Raw genomic sequence first — 20,679 nt, 5'->3', positions numbered from 1 at the left:
AGTGGGTCCCTGAATTTTCCTTCCTTTTTAGTGCTTGTATACAGAATAGCCCCTGCAGATGATACAGTACTAATGACTTCATGAGTTCTTCCAGTCATGTTTGTCCACCTCTGCCCTCAAAAGAGTGTTCACAGCTACACAGAGAGGTTCATCTCTGTAACTGCCACAGCTATGCATTTCCAATGCTGCTTTGGTCCCATCTGTTCTCTTGGCTTGTTTTTGTAGAACAGGTGTTCTGTGTAAACACATGGTTCTTTCCAATGAGGGGGGACCATCAAACTGAGATGGACTTAAAAGTGAAGAAATACTTGTCACATTCCCTTCACAGCAGAATACAATGACTCAACAAAGAAGCTTGGCCACGTTAAGTGGGTCTCTCACTGATTACAACTATTGGTGTGGGGTTTTCATGGCATAATGTTCAGCCTTCTGTGAGGGATGTGCTATCACAGTGACTGCTAATTACAGGGCACACTTGGACCAGAGGCATTGCAGAGGTTGCAGCATTGCTGTAAAATCAGAAAACTGTGAAGACTTGCCAAAGAGTAGGTAATTTTACCATTTCAGGAAATAACACATGGAAGGAACTACAAGAACAAATGTCTCTTATACATAGTATGTATTCTGCAATGAAGTGTAAGAGCAAAGTTATGCTATCCCATTCATATAATCCTATTTTTCAAGCATCCTTTTGTTGGTATTAACATACTAATGCAGGTTCTGTGAAGAAACTGCGGGAGTGAAGATCAAGGAAGAAGAAAAAAGTGTCTCAGAGATGTCTCATTGGATTTGTCACTCAGCCACTTTAAACAGGTTAGCCAAACCAAACACTGGAATTTCATTATGAACTTAGCTGGGAGCTCCCTATGCCACAGTACTCCCTGTCACAGCTTCTCTTGTAAAAGAATGTCATGGCACAGTTCACTGCTTTGCCTGAAATATCTTATGGCCTTTACCCTCTTGAAAATTTTTACAACTCTGATGACCAAAAGTCTTCAGCCTTACAACATACAGCTGTGCACTGTTCTGAGGATTAGCAATTGCTTTGGCCAATTAGACATATGGCATGAACAAAAAAAGGATTCTAACTTCAGGCTAAAAGGGAGAACCTTGCACATGGCTACTTTTCATCAGGAGTTGAGAATGTTATTTCATAATGCTTACCTTGGCCACAAAGGCTGCAACCCTGTTTCTTGGGGATAATGTGTTCTCAGCTGGGGTGAGGAAGCTTCCTCCTAGACTGAGACTTCTGCTCAGTCCCAAATTGTTGCCAAGATGTCCCAGTGCAGTTGAATACAGAACTGGACTTGCAGCCAGACCTCCGCTGACGATGCTGCTGGTGATTAATGATTTGCTTTTATGGCGCTCCCGGAGGAGCTTAGCATTGGCTTCTTCAAGTCTCTCATTAGCTCTGAAACGTTTGGAAGCACACAAACAGTTACCTTTGGTAGCAACACTGTTCCAAAGTTAATCTCCAGGTCTTTGACTATTATTTGACTTCTAAGATGAAGAGCCTCCAAAAGTAGTACATCATTTGACCAGAGCTTGTTTGGAGGGCCTGTTTCAAGGACGTCACACTAGGTACAAGGAGCAGAGTCACCAACACTTAGGAGTGCTCAGCATGAGGCCTTCAAAGCCTTCTGTGAAAACCATGTGTTTACAGAACTTCTTCTGGTGTGTATGCCACCTCTGTAACAACTCTGGGCTGGATTCCCTTCCCAAGGAAAGCTCAAAGCTCAGAGCCACTGCTTAAACAGAAGCCAAAAAAGATAATTTTTATATTTCCTTCACAGAATAGAAATCTGTTCTCTGAGGGGCCTATTCATACTCAAAGAGTAATGGACATGAAATTAATCTTTTGTGTGGTCCACAGGATGAAGAGATTATAGAGGCTGGCAAACAAAGCTGCCAGTTAAAACAACATCAACTTGAAAAGTCTTCTGTTAATGCCATGATCAGTTGTATTCCTGTTGAAACACTAAAGTGAAATGAAGGCCTGCTAAATGGGAAGGGTCTTAAGGTACTTTTCCCACAAACATATCATCATAGGCTTTCAATGCTGGCCAGGTGCAGAAGAGGAATTAACAAGAAATATGCATGAGGAAAAAGGAGTCTCTTTTTATCAGTCCAAAAAAAAGCAGAGACTTACCTTTCCAGTTTCTTTGCTAGGCATCGCCTAGTTTTCACTTCCTCCAGATACAGCTCCTTGTACTTTTCCACTTCTGCCTGTACACATTCTTTTGGAAAAGTAGTGTCTTGTTGAGTATTTTTTATCTTGTCCAATTCACATTCAAGATCTCTAATTCTGTCTTTTAGCTGGTTTCTCAGAGAAGCATGATGACTTGCTCTGATGTGTTCTAGTCTGTCCTGGGAGGCTGCCTGTGCCTGAAGGAGACAGTGCACCTTCAACCACCACGAAGTAAAAGATAACTCTCCCCACCTGTCAATGGCATGTGCCCAAGGTCATGGGCCCCGCTTGGCTTAGAAAGGCAGCTATACCTCTTCACTACCATCAGCAATTAAGGAGAACCCTGAAGCTACCACCAGGGTAAATAATTCTTTTCAGTCAGGATGAAGCCCAAATCAGTACCACTATTCAAAGCTACTAATGAAAGGGCATTATCTCTGTAGGACAGGGCATGGAGAACAGGATTCCTCAAAGACTTTAGCAGGATGCCTCACGTCCTCCCCATCTCCACACCTGCAACTTCAGTCACTTGTTTTCTGAGCACTGTCCCCTGTACAAGGACAAAACTGGACCTGTAGGTCTGGCTGTGACAGCTGGAAGGTGCAACACCTCTTCAAGCATGAACAATGAGAAGAAACAGACCAGTGGACAGAGACAACCCCAAGCACTGCAAAATGGAAACCTACCTTGGGCAAGCTTTTGATTCAGGGACATTACACACCATAAGAGCACTCCTGCCCAACCATCTGCCCTTCTCCCACTGCCCTGTGGCACAGACACAAGTGCAGAACTAACACACAGAATCGGGCACCCAAAGTAAAACACTAAAAAACGGTGATCACAACCAAAGTCTACAGAGTGCCTACAGACACATGTCAGAAAGTCACTCACTTGCAAAAACAGATTGACTTCTTGTAGTTTTTGTCTTATTTCTTGGCCTGCTCGTTCATCAACCTCTCTTTTATACTGTTCTATTTGGCTGTGATCCACCATGTTAGTCTCCAAGTGATGCTGGAGTTTTGCCACTTCTTCTTTCAGCTGGCATTTGCTCTTCTCCAGTTTTTCACAGTTCCCATGCAGGGTAGATAGCTCTTCTCGCAAATCCCGGTTTTGGGCTTCTAGCTGCATGCTTTTTTTAGACTCCATGTCCAGCTGCTGGGAAAGTTCAGCAACCTGTATGTAGAGGGGAAAAAAAAAAAAAAAGCGAAACTCAGAGGCATCTAAAGGCAGTGAATTCTGTTAAAATCACTAAAGGGGTTGTCCATGGACTGCATTTATCACCTGCACACTCAGCCCTGCCCCTCACCCATGGACATGACGTCCTGGTAGGACAGCAGAACTGCCCATCCCTAAGGCCCGCCCTGAGGATGTGCACTCTTGGCTGACCCTGCCTGCTGTCACTGGACCCGTTCGGTTCTTCTTGGTGAGCTCCTTGGCCCATGAGGTCATGAGCCCTGCCAGCCCTGCTGCCACTCTTGGCTTGTCCTTCCTCTGCATGACAGTCTGCCCTTCTGGTGCCACTGCAGATGCTGCTTTATACTTAAGGATTGCATCTTTACCCATAAGGACAACTACATCAGTATTAGTTATAGTCAACTGCTTCTCTAACAGTAGAAAAACCATTGAGAGAGACCAATCAAATCAAAAATACAGCCAAGGAAAGCAAATCATCAACATGACAAGAAATACAGGCAAAGCTTCACACAGGTTTGAAAAGAAGTAACACCACAACCAAACGAACCCAAAATTAAGCAGAGCTCACCTTTGTTCTCAATCTCTCAACTTCACTGACCATTTCAGAATATCTGCTCTTCATTTCTCCCTTCAAATTAAGCTCTGACTCCATTTCTCTCTCCTCGTACACCTTTATTTTCTTTGTAGCTCTACTGAGAAGTTTCTTCAACCTAAATAGCAAATCAGTTCAGAAAACAATGAAACACAGGAATAAGCAACCCTTTCCATTTGCTCTCCAGTAAGGCATGCAGAAATAGCTTTCTTTATCTTTAACATACTTGAAAGTACCAGGAATTTATGATTAAAAACCTGCTCTTCCTGTGCCACAAATCACCTGGCACATCCAAATTTCAGCTGAAAAAATGAATTGAAGACTACCTTCCCCACCCCCAGAGAACTGCAGGGCAACCTGGACTGGCAATTCCTCTTGCAGCTTTAAGTATAGGCTCAGACACAGAGATACCTTGCAGGAGCTAACACGAGACTTCAGTTTGCTCACAGAGTATGTGTACCTATTCTTACATTACAGTTCAATAAAACTGCACTTCTATTCAGGGATCTCTCTTCACCATATCAAAAAGCCATACCTCTTAAAATCTTTCTGCAATTCCAAGTTTCGTCTCATTTCTTGGTCCAGACGGAGTTCAACTGGGCGTTTTAACTCTATCAGTTTCTTCACTTTCTTTCTTTCACTCTCACACTTTCAAAACAGAAAAGACACATGACACACAGAACACGTAAGAACAACAGCTACATGCAATATGTGTCTCTAGAGGTCTCCATGGAGAAGCTGCAGCCCATCTCCATTAGCCAAGTTACACGTTAGGTTTCACAGCAAACTGGGCCAATATTGAAGAACAAACATAGATGCCTTCACTGAAACAAAGGTGGAGAAGATGCTGGACTACTTTCAAGAGTTCTCAACTGATAGTAAGGATTATTTAGGTGTGCTTATCATGGAAGAATGCTTTAAAGCTTTTATAGGATCTTTATTGATAAGCAGGAAGAGGAATTTGATCTATGGGAATTTTTTCAATATACTATTTCCTTCCATTCCTTCTTTGTGGCTACTTATGTGCTAGTTGCTTTTTACTTCCTTTATTCCTCTACAGACAAAGGGAAAGACTGCCCCATTACAACTGTCAGTCATTTCTGGTTTCCCAAGCACTAGTTCATTTCCCCAGAATTCCTGCACTATATTTTTCTGCAAGGCTTTTAAGCATCCACTACCCTGAAAACCATGCTGGTGCTACTCCCTGCACTGCACTGGAAAAATGAAATACTTCAACCCTGCCCAGAAAACATGGGGTCAGAAGATGGCCAGAAGGAAGCCAAGAAAGACCTGGGGAACTGAAGCCCTGCTTGATGTGTTCAACTGAATCAAACCATACTGGAAACTCTTTCAAAGATAATCACTCCAGAACATACACAAGATACCCACATAGCGTTCATCTGCTTCCTAGATGATCCACAAATCACAACATATCCAGAATCTGAATGGCAGGGGTAATAAAAAATATGCTCTTTATCTAAGAACTCAACCAAAAGTATAATGTGTCTCTCTCAGGTACTGGCTTAGGTCTCTGGAGAATTTTCTGGATTTACCTGTTCAAAGAGGTCTGCCTTTTCCCTGTCAAGTTGAGCAACACGCTCTTCAAGGTTAGATCTTGACTTAAACTGCTCTTCCCACATGCTCTGCAAGTCCTTTGATGTCAGAGCCAGCACATTCTGCTTTTGCACCTGTAAAACAACAATGGCAGAAGAAGAAACTAAGGTGGCCATAAAGAAGACACTGGAACAGAAAGCTGTAACTTAAATGGAAACTCTCTCCTCTCCCCGTCCCATGTCTACCGTTAATGTGAATGTGGGATGTAAAACACAGCTTGGGAAACATAACCAAGAAGATAAACTGAAGGTGGGAAAAAGAATGAGTGTTATAGGGGTGGTTAGATGAGGTTGAATAACAGACACATACACAAAATCACCCTGTAGCTTTCTTCCAAAGGTTCTCCAGAGTTCATGGCATACTTTCTAATGCAGTCTTTTCTAGTGCCCATGACAGAATATACCTTACCCTCATGGCTTCTGTGACAGCTGTACATCTCCTCAGAGCAAGAAAATGTTTTGAAGTTGACAATGGTATTGATGGTTTTATCTAAAGTGACAATGCCTAACAGATGTACTTGAGTTGAACACAACTTGATGATTCAGTTCAATATAAAGACTAGAAGTTCACTAGATGCTTTTAGTGGCATTTTTTAAAGAAAAAAAAAAAGAAAATTACAAAAGCAAAAAAAAGAAAAAACAGAGATGCTTACTGGCTACAGAAAGTGACAAAACACTTAACACAAAGTCTCAAGTAAAAAAAATTCTTAGGGTGTATGACTTTCTCAAGTCCTTACCGAGGAGGTAAAACACTGGGTCGCACAACAAAAACTGACATGGCCTCAAGACCAGCTCTGACAAAATTACAAAGAAAATATAGATCTGTAAAGTCTGCTCTCCTCTCTCAGCTTTCAACCACAGACGTCCATGCTGTCCACAACATGCACTCTATCACTCATCTGCTACGGCTAAACCCTGGTAGAGAGCTAAGCATTTCACAGCCACTGGCTCACTCCCTGCAAGTGGCATGGGGAAGAGAATTCATCAGATGAATCACACTGATTCACACAACTATCTTGCACAACACAACACATACAAAACACAGCAGCAGGAAAACGAGGAAATTTACAGCCTTTTCCCTTGAGGGTGCCCTGCTCTAAAACCAGATGGGTATTTAATAGCTGTGTGCTTACACTGCCCCATGATCTTTTCATCAATTACATATATACAAAATATTCAAAGACTAAAACAGTCATTCACAGAAGCCTGTCATATACCTGCTTGTGGTGATCCTCTGCAGCTGCCTGTGCTGTCTGTATGCTCATTATCAAGTCTTCCAGGCGGTTATGAACCTACAGAAGCATTACAAGAAGCAAGAAGGCACACTATCACTTTCTACATTGAAGTTACACCTCACTGACAGAATTATTACACAAAACCTCTTAACCTATTTACACCCAGCAACAATGATCAGAATGACCTTAGTTTGATGCCACTGTAAAACTGCTAGCAATCATCACCTCTGCCATTTATATATATATATATATATATATATATATATATAGAGAGAGAGAGAGAGAGAGAGAGAGAGAGAGAGAGAGAGAGAGAGAGAGAGAGAGACAGAGAGACAGAGAGACAGAGAGACAGAGAGACAGAGAGACAGAGAGACAGAGAGAACCATGTAGAATATAAAGAATCTTCAGTGAAAACAGGCAGGAGTAGCTGTTCTCATCCCCAGTACACTTGAAAATCATGCCCTGTAATCAAAGTGGAAGGACTTGTCACTGCCTTCCCACTGGTAGTCACAGTATCAGTACATCACAAAGTCTGACTATCACATATAGTGATTTTCAAAATACCTTCAGCTATAATTGATAACTGCAGTCATAACAAGAACCCTAGTTTAGTGGCTACAATACAAAAACCCAACAACAACAAAAAATCTCTTAATTCAGGCCACAGATGTTAGCACCTTATCCAAGCTAAAATTAACCACCGTGTAGAAGCTATAGTAAATTCCAAGGCTCACACTGAGTTTTGCAGATACCACAAGCAGTCCTCTTCACTGTTTCACAAGAACAGACACACAGCAATTAACCAAAGAAAAAGTAATTCTGCACAGCAAAAGCTCTGGGACATGTAACTTTTGTTTCAGTCTGATGATATCAGCCAGATCTCTGGTACAAAGGGCTTGGCATCAATATACCCTGTGGAATTTCCACCAGTAAACTTGATGAATACCTTAAATGGAACACATGGCAGTCCCCAAAGCAGCATCTGATGTTATGAAGGGTCTAAAGCAGACAATAGCTACACCAGTGTATTGCTGTCAACTCCTTACCTTTTAGAGTGTTATGTTTGACTTGCTATAGCATGGGAAAATTTTCAAAGCTGGATGACTGGAAAGTAGAGCAGGCTGCTTTCTGAGCAGCCTCTTCAGGAAAAATGCAGGCACTGAGCTCCCCTTGGCTCTCCAGGAAAACCTCACCATAAAATTTCCCCAGGGAAATAGGTTATTAGGCTCAGGAGACACCAAAAGGGAAATTTATGAGCAGCTTACTGAGGCAGAGGCTTGCAGGTCTCTCTGCAAGGCTTCAATTCTGTTGCTTTGTTGCTGGACAGTGGCTTCCAATTTGGTGTTTTCAATTTCAAGGCTTAAAAAGAAATACAGTTCTTATTATAGAAATCTGCCAGAGCATCAATTCCAAAAGAACAGTGCAAAATAATAAAAAGCAAGAACATTCTTCATAATCTTAATAATTTGCTGTGACACAATAAGGCTACCTATCTATGCTGTGGTTTCCAGCCAATCCCTGCAAGTGACAGATACCTCACCCCACTGTGTTCTCTTACTGTTGCACATGTTCTTCCAGTTGTTTTATAGTAGTGTTAGTCTCAGAAGATGCCAACAGCTGGTCCTGCAGTTTCTGGGCAGAAGCTGTTGCTTCTCTTTCTTTATCATCCAAGGCAGACTTCAAATCACGAACACAGTGCTCAGACTGAAGATACTTTTCTTCCACCTCCCGCAACTGCAAAATCACAGAAAGAGTCCACAGTTGTCAGGTGAGCTTTCATGCAGGGCAGTCAGCTGCTGCCCAACGATTCACATGCTGCAGATATCTGCCCATGCCCTCTGCCCATAGAACTGTAATCATCTCAACTTTCAAATCTTCTACTAGCACATGAACACAAGCTTTGTTACTTCCTAGTCTTCTACAGCAGCCTCTCCCATCCCTCCATGGATTTTCAAGAGCACAGTTCTAAGCACTGACACTGCTTCTCTGACTCTTTTGGTGACTTAGGATGCTCTTTGTATTCACTCCTTTGCTCCTCTGTGAAAACATGAATTAAGAAGTTTATCTCTCTGTAGTGACTTCACAAGTCCCTCATAAGGATCAAATTTTAAATTATTTTCCTTTTAGAACTCCCAGGCCTCTATATGTCCATACCTTGGAAAAACACTCTGAAAGGTAGTCCCTAACTCAGAAATAGCTTGTATTTCCTTAGCAGGAAAGCGACTTCAGGATGGCAAATTATAGCAGGGCCAAAGGGGAAACATGCAGAATAAGTTATAAAAGCATTCAGAATTTGATGTGTTACCTGGTGACTGGGCAGTGTGGGGGGAGTGGGGGCAGGGGGAAAGCAAGAGTATAAAAATGTCCAAATACAGCAGTCCAATATTGCTACTATCAGACAGTCTGCTTGGCTAAACCAAAGGTAAAAAGGCATAATTATAGACAGAAATTTATTGTGAAAAGCACCTTCACACATAAAAATTTTTTTCCAAGTTAGGGCATAATGTCCGCATGTCAAAGACATGGACACCGAGATTATAAAACAATGCAATTGATTCACACATCATTAAATCTATCCTTTTTAATTTTTTACTGGGGTTTTAGGACAACATCCAATCCTACTTTTAACAGCCACTCTAAGATTTATTCATATAATTACAGACATTATGAACCTTGGTTTTAGCCTTTTCCAAGTCCTTTTGCAAGCGCAGCTTGTCCTCCTCCAGGTCACTGCGGTAGCGTGTAGTAACTTCAAGTGAAGCTTCTGACATAGATTGCTTTTTAAGGGCATCAGCAAGCTCCTGCTGCAGCTGTCTGATCATGCCCTAGTAAAACAATTGAATGAGCACGAATAAAGCTGTAAGAACATGAAAAATGCCTTTACTTTTACTTATTTGATTACAGAGTTAGACTTGTCTTTGGATTGAACTCTAGTGAAATTGTCTGTCACCAGCAGACATGTGCACAGACAATCACCTCTCCATCTTTCTCAGCTGAGCACCCCGAAACTGTCAGCAGCTATTAATGAGGATTTTTGTTTCCTAAAACATAAAAAAGATCCAGATATTGTTCTTCTTAAAACCATGCATAAGCACACACTGCAATCATGGGAATTTTACTAACATAATCTAAAGAAATCTTTTGAGATGCAAGAGCCATAGTCTGACTGCAAATACTATTTCGTTGACCAAAGGCAGGACTTGGTATCACATCATTCTTTGTTCTATTCCTATATTTTACAAATATAATTAAATGAATACCTATATCTGAAAGTTCTTTTTTAGATATACTCTAAGAATATGTTGAATCACATCCTCTTCCAGCCATCTTAATAAGAATGTTTTAGAATAACAACTGCCTTTATACTGACATATTAGGTTTGCTAAAACCTGGATAGTTCATGCTGTTATATAGATGTAGTATTTTCAGAGGGAACCTGTTGTTTTGGTATGAAGAATACACAGCAATTCTCAGGTTAAAATGACTGACAGTATTGCTGGAGTTCTCTCCTCACACACACCTTACAGTAACTGGTAACTGCTTTATTCTTCATTTATCTCACACATGCCTATATTTATCTCACTCAAAGATTCTGGACTTGTTAGGAAGAAGGAAGTGTAATTTTAAATCACTGTTCAAATCATTAAAGGTGACAAACCGAACACCAGTGTGTCTAAATACTGACTTTTATCAGCTCCTATTTTCTAGAAAGTAAGGGAGATTAAACAAAATAGGTAAGGCAATTTTTAAGTCATTATTCTACCTGAAATTGGCTAGAACACTGTCATTACAGAATACCCTACCTAATCCTAGGATCACAGATAATGATGCATTCTCTAGGTAGACCTCTTAGAGCCCCCAGAATATTCATACAGTAATACCTGGAGACTAAAATATTCTTCAATTTTGATAGCAACTTAGGGAAAAGCAATGTTTTTTCTCTACAGGAACTTAATATAAGTGCATTCACACACAATTCACTCATCTGCATCTTCATTTCTCAACTGTCACATATTGGATCATTCTTCCTTTTACATCACTCTTATTTGTGTCATCAGTGCAATACTAAAAATCATCAAATACTGAAACAAATTCTATAGGGCAAAAAATGGTCTAAGAAAAAGAGATGAAAGAAGTTCTATAGAACAATCACCTTTCTTGATCAAAGCAGACATGGATATCTTTTTTTGCTCTTTGCTCAGATATGAGCTCAGATATAACACCCCATTTACCAAACCCTTCCAGTCCAAGAGAAACATAAAAAACCAGAACAGATCATCATCATCTGGTCCCATGCATATGGCTTGTATCTGATACACTTTAGAAACACAAAATAATTTCAAGAACTGGAAAACTTTAAATTGCTGTAAGTCTGTATTTTACCTCTCTCTCTATTTTGTCAGTCTCATATTTGTAGACTTGTTCTCTTAAATCAATACACTTGGCATCTAACTCCTTGTTTCTCTCTTCCACGAGGTAAACTTGCTTCTCAGTATCAGCTCTGAGTTTGTTGAAAATATCATTAAACCGATCTTGCACATCATTAACTACTTTTTCTTTGATGATCCCCTTGTTCTGCAGATCTTCCAGTTGCTGACGGAGCAAATGGTTTTCACTCTGGAGCTGGGCCAATCGCTCCTGCATGGATTCCTGCTTTATTATAAGTTTGTTTACTTGGTCTTTCTCAAGCTGTCGAGCATGATCATATTCCTTTGCCTGACACTGGGTTTGACTTAATTCTTTTTGTGTCATTTCTAAAAGCAATGTTTTCTCTCTGAACGTTTGTCTTAACTGGTGAAGCTCATTTTCTAGACTATTAGCTTTGCTTTCAGCTTTACTCAGCTGCTGAGACAAGCTCTTGTTGGCTTCTCGCACATCTGAGAGATCATGATGGAGCTTGTCTTGCAAGCGAAGCCATTCGTCACGTTCTCTCTGAAACGTTCGTTCAACATCACTTCTTGATGACTGGTGACGTTCAAGCTCTTGAACAGTAGTGTTCAAGCGGGAACGAAATGATTCAATTTCTGTCTCTAGCCTGTCTTTGCTTTCTTTTGTCTGCTCAAGTTTGGAAGTTAGCATTGCAGATTCTGTCTTTAGTAAGTTCAGTTGTCCATTGTACTGAAAAACTGTTTGTGTTAAGGTTTCCTCATTCAGCTTAAGTTCTTTTTGGAGATCTTCATTTTTTTCTTTCAAGGTCTCATTTTCCTCTAAATATTTTCCTTCTTCCTCCTGATGCCTAAGTCTTATTTGATCAAGTTCTAGTCTTAGCATGGCAATCTCATCTTGCAGTAACTGATTTTTGTACAACAGATCCTTTTCTCTCTCAGTGTCGGATTCCTGAATGACAGAGAACATGAATAAATATCCAGGTGGGAAATAAATCTACAAAACTACTTCAGCATTAAACTGCATTTTAATGTTTCTAACAGTGCAACATGACTGCAGAGAAGAAAATGAAATTTTAGATAAGACATAAGTTACTCTATGAACCAGTGCATTTGTCCAAAGCAGGCATAGAATGAAGGCGTAAAACATCCATAAATAAACAAGTCAAATAAATAATACCTTTTTTCCTGTAAACCAGCAACTAAATAATAAAATTATTTAAAATATTTCAGGTATAAAGGTATAAAATAACAGTGCTTTCTTGTGTGTGCATGCCTTTAAAATATTCCATTAAAATTAATTTAGCTGTGTTACCAATACAGTAAAATCTCTGTTTACCAGGCTAAAAAGGGTATTTTCCTTTTAAATGTCTTCTTGACACTTTTTTTGGCATTACTGAAAGTTTGCTATACAGCTGAATCATCGCTGGAATGCAAGAGTCTTGTATAGTGACTGTTTATTATACACATTATTTTCCACGTAAATATATTCACTCTATATTTACGGGGCAGTACAGCCAAGAACAAATAATTCTTCCAAGAATTTCACATTCTTAGTAAATTCATTAAACTTCAAGACTTTTTTTTTTAATAGTGTCCATGATTGCTTATTCTCCTTCAATTATTTTAACTAGTATTGAGAGTTTAATTGCTTGCTGATCTTCCTTCATAAAACTTTAGTACGTGGAGGTGGAACAGAACTTCATACTTCACACTTGATAAGGGAATAAATAATTTAAAAAACCCTAAGTAATGGGAACATAGAGTGTCAACTTCCTTCCTAGTCAATCTGGATGTAGGTAGCTAGATGTTTCACTGCTAGAAACCTTAAAAACTGATGATAAAATGTCAAGGAAATGAAAACAAGACAGTTTAAAAAATGGCATAAATAGAGTTTTCTTTTAGCTTTCTACTTGTACATACAGCACTGATACTGCTTTCCAGAATTCCTAAAGACATAAGGGAAAACAGAAGAGGTATTTGCACAGTAAAATTACACTCTAAAATAATCCATCAAGAAGCAGAAAAAAATTATAATTTTATTATAACTTTAGAACAAACATGGTGAAATTGAATTAATTAGAAAAAAAAATCTCCTTACATCTGAACTTTTTCCTATAGTTCTTCTTGTTTCTTCTTCTAGTTCCTTTTGTCTCCAAAGGTGGTTGTTTAAAATGCCTTCTTGCAGGGCTCTGGCACTCTTTTCCTGAGAGAGCTGTCTCTGTATTTCATCACGCTCATCTTCAACCTACAATAACACAATTAAATTACTTGCACCTTCAGAAAAATCAAAGCTAGCAATATTGCCCCACTCTCCTTTTATACTTTTAAAAAGTTTTGCTTTTTGCTAGTATTTGCTAGAGTTACAATAATCCATCTATAAATAATTTAGTTATTTTAATTATTATTTTGTTATAATTTTGAAAAATAGCTCAAAGTTAGGCTTTGAAATACAAAAAAAAAGGGAATACACTACTTGGAAACCAGCTGTTCACAAAATCTGGCAATAGTTACCCAATGCCTCTTCCATTAAGAAAGTGCCTCTTCTTTAGGCATACTGGAATACAACACTAATTAAAAAGAAGCAGAAAATAAGAAGACAAGTGTTTAAGTCATTATCTAATATACCTGTTTGAAGAGCTTTCTCAGTGTTACTAACTCCATTTCTAAATTCCTTGATTGTAACTCAAGTTGCTGTTTCTCGTCCATCTCTTTACAACATTGCTCTTCTTTCCTTCTAAGTTTTTCTTTTGTTTTCTCATATAGTGTTTCTATTCTGAGTCTCTTTTCCTCTTCTTGTTTCAAAGTAAACCTGGGAATTAACAGTATAGTTGATAAACTAAAGCACTGATATAAAAATTAAATATTCTACACTATGAATTTGCAGAAACAACTCAAACCATAAAATGTTAAATATTTTCAGATTTTATATTTTTACTCTAATTTTTAACTTTTTAAAGAATTCTATCATCATTCCATTATCCATGGTATCACATTTACAGTATATGGAAATAAATTATTGACTGTTTTATCACTTGTAAGTTTATCTAGGTAAATATACTGTTACAAGGTAATATGTTATCAGAACACAAGATTACACACTTAAGGCTTTGGATATCACTTTTCCATTCCACTTCTTGGTGAGCCAATATGGATTTCAAATCTTGAGTCTCTTCTGCTATTAATTTTGATTCCTCCTTTTCACTTTCCAGTTTTCTTACTTCTCTCCAGACCGCTGCAAACCGATTTTTTTCATGCTCTATTATTTGTTCATATTTAAGAAGTATGTTTTGAATTTTCAGTAAAATAGCAGAACCTATTTTGAGATAGAGAAGACAAAGTTGCACATAGGCTAAATACTTTCTAATGTGTAAATTATTTGATTTGGTGTAGGTGATAAAGTTTTGGTAGTTGAAAGACTGAAGGAAGGCAGTGGGAGTTCTCTGTGAGAAGAGGCTAGGGGTTGCTGCATGCCAGACAGACAATGGACTAACTGCAGGGCACAACTGAGCCTTTCAGCCATGCTGGTGGCACCTCATAAAAATATACTTAGGAGAAGACAAAACCACCACTCAGGCAAAGGCAAAGGAAAAACAGCTGCTCTGTACACACATGGGTCAGTGATGAACCAGGATATCTAGGAGTACACATAAAGAAACCATGTTTCAAACTTGTAAGATCTGAGGAAAAAGTGACTTTAGAACATACCTGTATGATCCACAGTAAGCTGTTCCAAGAGCAACACAGCCTCTTTGTAGGTGGATGTTGGTAATTTGATGTCCTCTGATGTTGTGTCAGATGAGTGAGTAAAATCGAGGTCATCAGTTACATCCATTTGTATGTTGACCTACAAACAGTACAGTATTTTCTGTATACAACTACGTAATATTACAGATACATGAATGACTCATTCTTTCATTCACAGTCCATATCTGATCGGTCCCATCTGAATGATTAAAAGCTGACAAAACTATTTATCAAAAAACCAATTTTACAGTACCTTGTTCTTTGCACTTGCTGCTTTTGCTGCAGGTCTGGAAAACAAAAATGTATTTCAGTTCTGGAATGTTTATCTTGCATTAAGAACAATATCTAAAGTTGGTTTTGAAAATGTAATTTCAGTAATTTGGGAATTAAAATAAAATTTAATATAAGAGTTTTTTTAGACATAGGTGAATACTAGAAAAAAAAATATCAGCCTTATTGGGAGATTATTTTTTTCACAAGATATTAAGCAAAAAGTTGAAATAACTGTTCACTCAAAGTGAAAGGAATCATATAGCTACAGACATTGAGATATACAGATACATAGTTATGTGCATTCCCTGTTTAATACTAGAGGTTTATTTCTCTTCAGTATTTAGACTTTCCCTTAAGGTCAAAGAACTTAATTTTAGGTCAAAGAACGTAATTTTAGATTCTCTAGTGTACTTAGGGTGACTGGAGTGGAGTTAATTTTCTTCAGAGCAGCCCACACAATGCTATGTGTTACATTTCCGACCAAAACAGTGTTGACAACACACCAGTGGTTTAGCTATTGCTGAACAGTGCTTGTACCCTGTTGACAATTTCTGTTTTTCATTTTGCCCCTCACACTTATGTCTGAGTAGGCATGAAATCAAGAGGATATATAGATGAAGAACAAAACATAAAAAGAAAAATACTCAAACCCTAAGACGCATGTGATGAAATAGCAACTTTGTTTTTGTATAAGTCTCTCTTCTGCCTTTTTAAAAATATATGTTGACATATACACTGACCTTTAGGTAATCTTTCAGTACTTGCGCTCATTGTCTTTATAATGAACTTGGTAAGATGTTCAAAGCACATAAAGCAAAAAGGCTGTGTTTTGAAACACAAAGGATAGCAAGTCATACTGTCACATGAAGGAACAAAAACCATTGTGCACATCAGGTTTACAATAAACTTACCTTGAGCTTTAGGTCAATTTTTATGATTAAGTAAGTTTTAGCTATAACATTTCTTATATTCAGTACCTTCCTTCCTCTTGAGATGTTTCACTGGAAGTGCTATCATCTAGTACTTGAAAATTATTCCCACTGGAAGAGCTCATCTGCTGATTAATCTTCTGCTTTGAAGTCTGTCCTTTATTGTTCTTTGTAATGTCATGCTTCAGGGCAAGTTCACTACATTAAACAGAAAAAAAGAAATTGAGTAACTTTACAGAAAATATTTTTTTGAAACAGACATAAGATGATGTCCAGAAACAACTGAGATGAAAAATATCTCTGACAAAACACAGACTAACTCCAAGGATTGTGGAGTATTTAAAAGTATTTAAAAAACCTTGCCCTAGGAATGAGGGGGGAATGTGGAACCTGAACGAGATTCAGGAAGTATCTTATATCAATATTAGAGGAAGTATTAAGAGCAGAGATTCCTTCGAAGGATAGACAGAAAAACCCTTCTGCTTAGGATTTCATAAAAATATCAATGCCTCCTTCAAATTTTAAATATTCATTTGGTAATATCTTTTCCCTCTTTTTTTTAAAAAAAAAAAGTGTTTCTCTTAAATGTTTATGAAGCAGCAGCCTATTCAGTATTGCTTTCAGCATCAAAGAAACTGCTTCAACTAGAATATTAGAAAACCTAAAGGTTCATAGGTAATCCTACAAATATGAATTAGATATCACGTCTTTAGATTCTACTTTCATTGGCATTTTAATAATTTCTGACCTCTCCTCAGGTGAAAAATTCTTGTTGACTTTTTCTTCTGTAGTGTTTTCATCCTCCATTTTCAAAGAGTCATTCTTCCTTAGTGTAAGCTCTTCTTTCATTTGCTGATTAGTAATGTTGCGTGGTGGTGTATTTAATTTATCAACATTTTCCTCTTTTGCCACTGTCTGTGAATTGAAACATCTTCCTTTGTTTTTTTCCTTCTCAACCTAAAAAAAGAAAATTAAGTTTCAAGTATTAATCAGTCTTTTCATAAAAGAGAAACACAACATCCAAGACTGAATAAATCAGAGTTTACCTCTGAAGAAGTGTAGTAAAAAAAAAATAGACAAGTATTTTCACAAAAATTACATAACAAAGTGTACTTTCATTGAAAATACTTCAAATTCACTCATGATGTAACAGAAACATGGTCCTTAGAAAGAAAACAACAGCGTATCTTAAACCACGAACAACAAAAATGCAAAAGCGTTACTGATGGAATAAAGAGTTAGATGGACTGTACAATGTTTGTTATAAAAACAGAAATAAAAAAAAAAATCAAACAGAAGTGTGCTTGGTAACTGCTTCCTCCATGGAGGGTAGGCAGGGTAGCAGAGAAAAAGATGCCAAACCCACAAGTAGAAACAACTTCACTCACAGGAAACAGGAATTTAGGTGAAGGGCAATGAAGAAATCACCATGCAGAAATCACAGCAAATGAGATGTTCAGTCAAGACCCTGTTCAGAAGCTATTTTCATTCTTTGTTTCAGAATCAAAACTGATTTAATTGTGTGCACTTCTTTTTATGTCAATGAAGTGATAACTTCTTACACTGGAACTGAATGCCACATACTGTTAAACCGGAACAATAGTGCATTCTGTGTTTTCTGAAAAAGGGGAAAAGGCAACTCTCCACTGCTGTCTTTATTCATAACTATTGTATTTTCATTCAAACAACAACTAATTTGCACAAAGCATCTTCATTTAATGATGAATAGCTGAAGTGAACAGGACCATTGATATGGAGAAAGACTAAAGAATAAGGAGTAGCAGGTGAACTACCTCTTTTTGCAGCTGTACCTTCTCTTTCTCCAAAGCCAGGAATACTGTTTGCAGCATTCCTACCTTACTCTTAAATCTTTCCATATCTCGTTTTAGCTCTTCATCAAGACTCCTTTCCAGCACATCACACGACTCCTGAGCACTAATAAAAAGACTTTCAGTTTCCCCTATATTACTGTTGATACAGCAGCCCTTAGGAATACCATCATTAAATCCAGAGTACTTTTTAAGTTTTATTTCTGTTACAGAATGTACACTCTCATCACTTGTACAAACAGGTCTTGTTTGAGGAAGAATATTAGAAATTTCACCCAAAATACTTGATTTCAAACCATGTCTCAGGGAGTAAACAGGACCTTCCTCTGCATTTTTACTATTTCCATTATCATTCTCTTCTGTTTCCATAGTAGGTATTTTCTTTTTCTCTCCTTTAGCTAGAGACACCATTCTGTTATCTTCATTCTTAGTGCCAGCTTCTTCATCTGTATTCCAGGTATCTTCTACATTTGTCTTTAACGTATTTTGATCAGGAAGAACACCACTACTTGGAAATACGATTTCCCTTTTGGGTATTTTTCCACATAGTGTAAGTTTATTATCTCCAAATTCACCTTGGCTTTCTAAATTATTCCTTGATTCTGTCACAGGAGATGAAAAAATGTGAGAACTCTTCAATTCTTCATCAAAGCCATCTTCTGGTATTTCTTCCACAAGGGAAGCAGTTTCCCCAGCTTCATTTTCACCAAACAACTGCTTCAGCTCTGCTGTAATGCTTTTGAAATTTGTTTTCAATTCCCTTTTCTCATTTTCAACCCACATTCTTTCATATCTTTCTTCCCATGGTTTTAGATTTAACTCCTTGTCAGCACTGTGAAATTCCTCATTTTTTTTTAGGGCTTCCTGATGTGAAACTCCTGCTTTGTCAGTCTGATTTTCATGTGCTGTTTTTTCTATCAAGTTGGTAGTTTCAAAAATATATTTATCCTTAAGTAAACAGGTACAGACAAAAAGATTACCAAGAAAAAGGAAGTTAATCTAGGTAATTTCCATTGCAAACTCATCCTATCATGTAACAGAAATAACAGCATCAAGATATTCTGAAAACAATTTTTATAATATAAGTCAAGGGATACTAAATTAAAGGTTCACTGACTCACCTTTTTCTTAAAAATAAAAGACTTACTAGCTACTAGGACTTACTAGAGACAACAGCTTTTCTAGGATTGGAGTTGTCTAGATGAAGGTTACTTTCACCTTTCGGCCTGCCTGCTTTCTGTAACCAGCGGCCTTTGTTAGACAGCACTTGATTTTTTTCATGTTTGCTGCTTTAATACCATTTTTCTTTGGAATTGCCCATGTTTCCTCACCTTCCTTCCTTCCTTCCTCCATACTGTCTGGCATTTCACAATACCCTGCCAGCTAAGCTAATACAGTGCTAATTAACATGACAACATTTTTATTGTCCACAACATGGAGAACTGGGCCTATTTCTTCACAAGGCACAGAAATGTTCAATTTCATTCCAAGATCCAAAGAAAAGCATTTATGAGGGAAACCTGTCCATTCCTTTCCTCATCCCAAAAGTCAGGAACCCAAACTAATGGGAAACCATACCAAGCCTCACTCAAGGCCCCCAGTGTCCCCCTGTCCCTGACCCCACACCCTGCTCCTCACATGCTCCTTCCCCATGCGCTTCCCAGTGCCTTCACACAGGCCTGCAGACGCAGTCCCAAGGGGCTGAGACCACTCAACTCCTCTCTCTCGTTAGCCAGGCCCTTCTCTCTCTGCCAAAATTCCTGCTTTCAGGACAGGGAAGGAGCACCTCAGCCAGCTCCCATGTGTCTTCCCCAAGTTCCCTCACTGCCCAACCACGACCACTTCCAGTAGGCCGAAGTTCCATGCTCTGCCTGTCAATATCAAGCATGTTCCTTTTTCATCATACCTGGGTGTGGGGTAGAAGTGATTTGCTCCACTGTGCCTTGAGGTGCTGGAGAAGACTCCTAGACTCCCCTCTAGCCCTCTCCCTCTCCTGTTGTAGGCCCAACACAAACAGGATATCTGCCTTATTCCCTTCTAAAATGCCCTCTGATAAAACCTTTTCAAACACTTACTAACATGGCCAAACAAGCACATATTTTGCAGAGACATGGAAAGCATTGAGGTCACAAAATTAAACTTTTTTTTTGTTTGTTTCTTCTTCTGTTATGAAGTGGAAGACCAGGCATACTTAATCAGATAGATCAGCACACTATAGACAAATTTCCTTCTTTTCTTGAGTGTGCATTTTGCATAGGGGAAAAAAAAGAATTTGACTGCTCTGTTTCTCAGCACTGCGCAAAAGGAAGAACACTGAACAAAGTCTAAGCAAACCAGCTGGAAACAAATTAGTGCCACAGCAAGTATCCAATTCAACAATAAGGACTTTTCCCCACCATAAGAAGACTGCATCCCATTTTACTTCAGGCTGTTATACAACCTTTATCTACAGGATTCTCCAGAATTATTCATTGACTAGTAAGTTTCCTTCACTTTACATGTATATAATATATAATTCTTTGCTTTACAGAGTATAATACAATTTACTGTTCCAGACTCTTAATTCAAAACCTTTGGTGTTACATACCCACACTCCATAGTTTTCAATGGCATCCTTATCTTCTTTTTCAGCTGCTGATGACATACGAAAAGTAGATCCCGAGTACTCACCTACAGTAAGAAAACTATATTTTG

General features: G+C 38.4%; 1 protein-coding gene across 2 annotated transcripts in view; it reads right to left on the bottom strand.

The window, feature by feature from the left end:
• LOC103813686 (ankyrin repeat domain-containing protein 26-like) overlaps positions 1-20,679 on the bottom strand; it is a 47,162-nt gene that overhangs the window by 6,312 nt on the left and 20,171 nt on the right. For both annotated transcript variants that reach the window (XM_018910184.3, XM_030238579.2), the window contains exons 17-35: positions 20,573-20,655; positions 16,905-17,113; positions 16,205-16,354; positions 15,208-15,241; positions 14,916-15,054; positions 14,310-14,523; positions 13,836-14,019; positions 13,309-13,455; positions 11,206-12,159; positions 9,495-9,647; positions 8,381-8,556; positions 8,088-8,181; positions 6,805-6,879; positions 5,528-5,662; positions 4,510-4,622; positions 3,951-4,092; positions 3,080-3,361; positions 2,150-2,385; positions 1,165-1,411 (exon numbers count right to left, since the gene is read on the bottom strand). In XM_018910184.3, the coding sequence (XP_018765729.1) occupies positions 1,165-1,411; positions 2,150-2,385; positions 3,080-3,361; positions 3,951-4,092; positions 4,510-4,622; positions 5,528-5,662; positions 6,805-6,879; positions 8,088-8,181; positions 8,381-8,556; positions 9,495-9,647; positions 11,206-12,159; positions 13,309-13,455; positions 13,836-14,019; positions 14,310-14,523; positions 14,916-15,054; positions 15,208-15,241; positions 16,205-16,354; positions 16,905-17,113; positions 20,573-20,655 (3,767 nt within the window). The remainder of the gene's footprint in view (positions 1-1,164; positions 1,412-2,149; positions 2,386-3,079; positions 3,362-3,950; positions 4,093-4,509; positions 4,623-5,527; positions 5,663-6,804; positions 6,880-8,087; positions 8,182-8,380; positions 8,557-9,494; positions 9,648-11,205; positions 12,160-13,308; positions 13,456-13,835; positions 14,020-14,309; positions 14,524-14,915; positions 15,055-15,207; positions 15,242-16,204; positions 16,355-16,904; positions 17,114-20,572; positions 20,656-20,679) is intronic.

This window comes from Serinus canaria, chromosome 1A (genome assembly GCF_022539315.1).
Source record: "Serinus canaria isolate serCan28SL12 chromosome 1A, serCan2020, whole genome shotgun sequence".
NCBI classification, from domain to species: domain Eukaryota; kingdom Metazoa; phylum Chordata; class Aves; order Passeriformes; family Fringillidae; genus Serinus; species Serinus canaria.
This window is presented reverse-complemented; position numbering and strand designations above follow the sequence as displayed.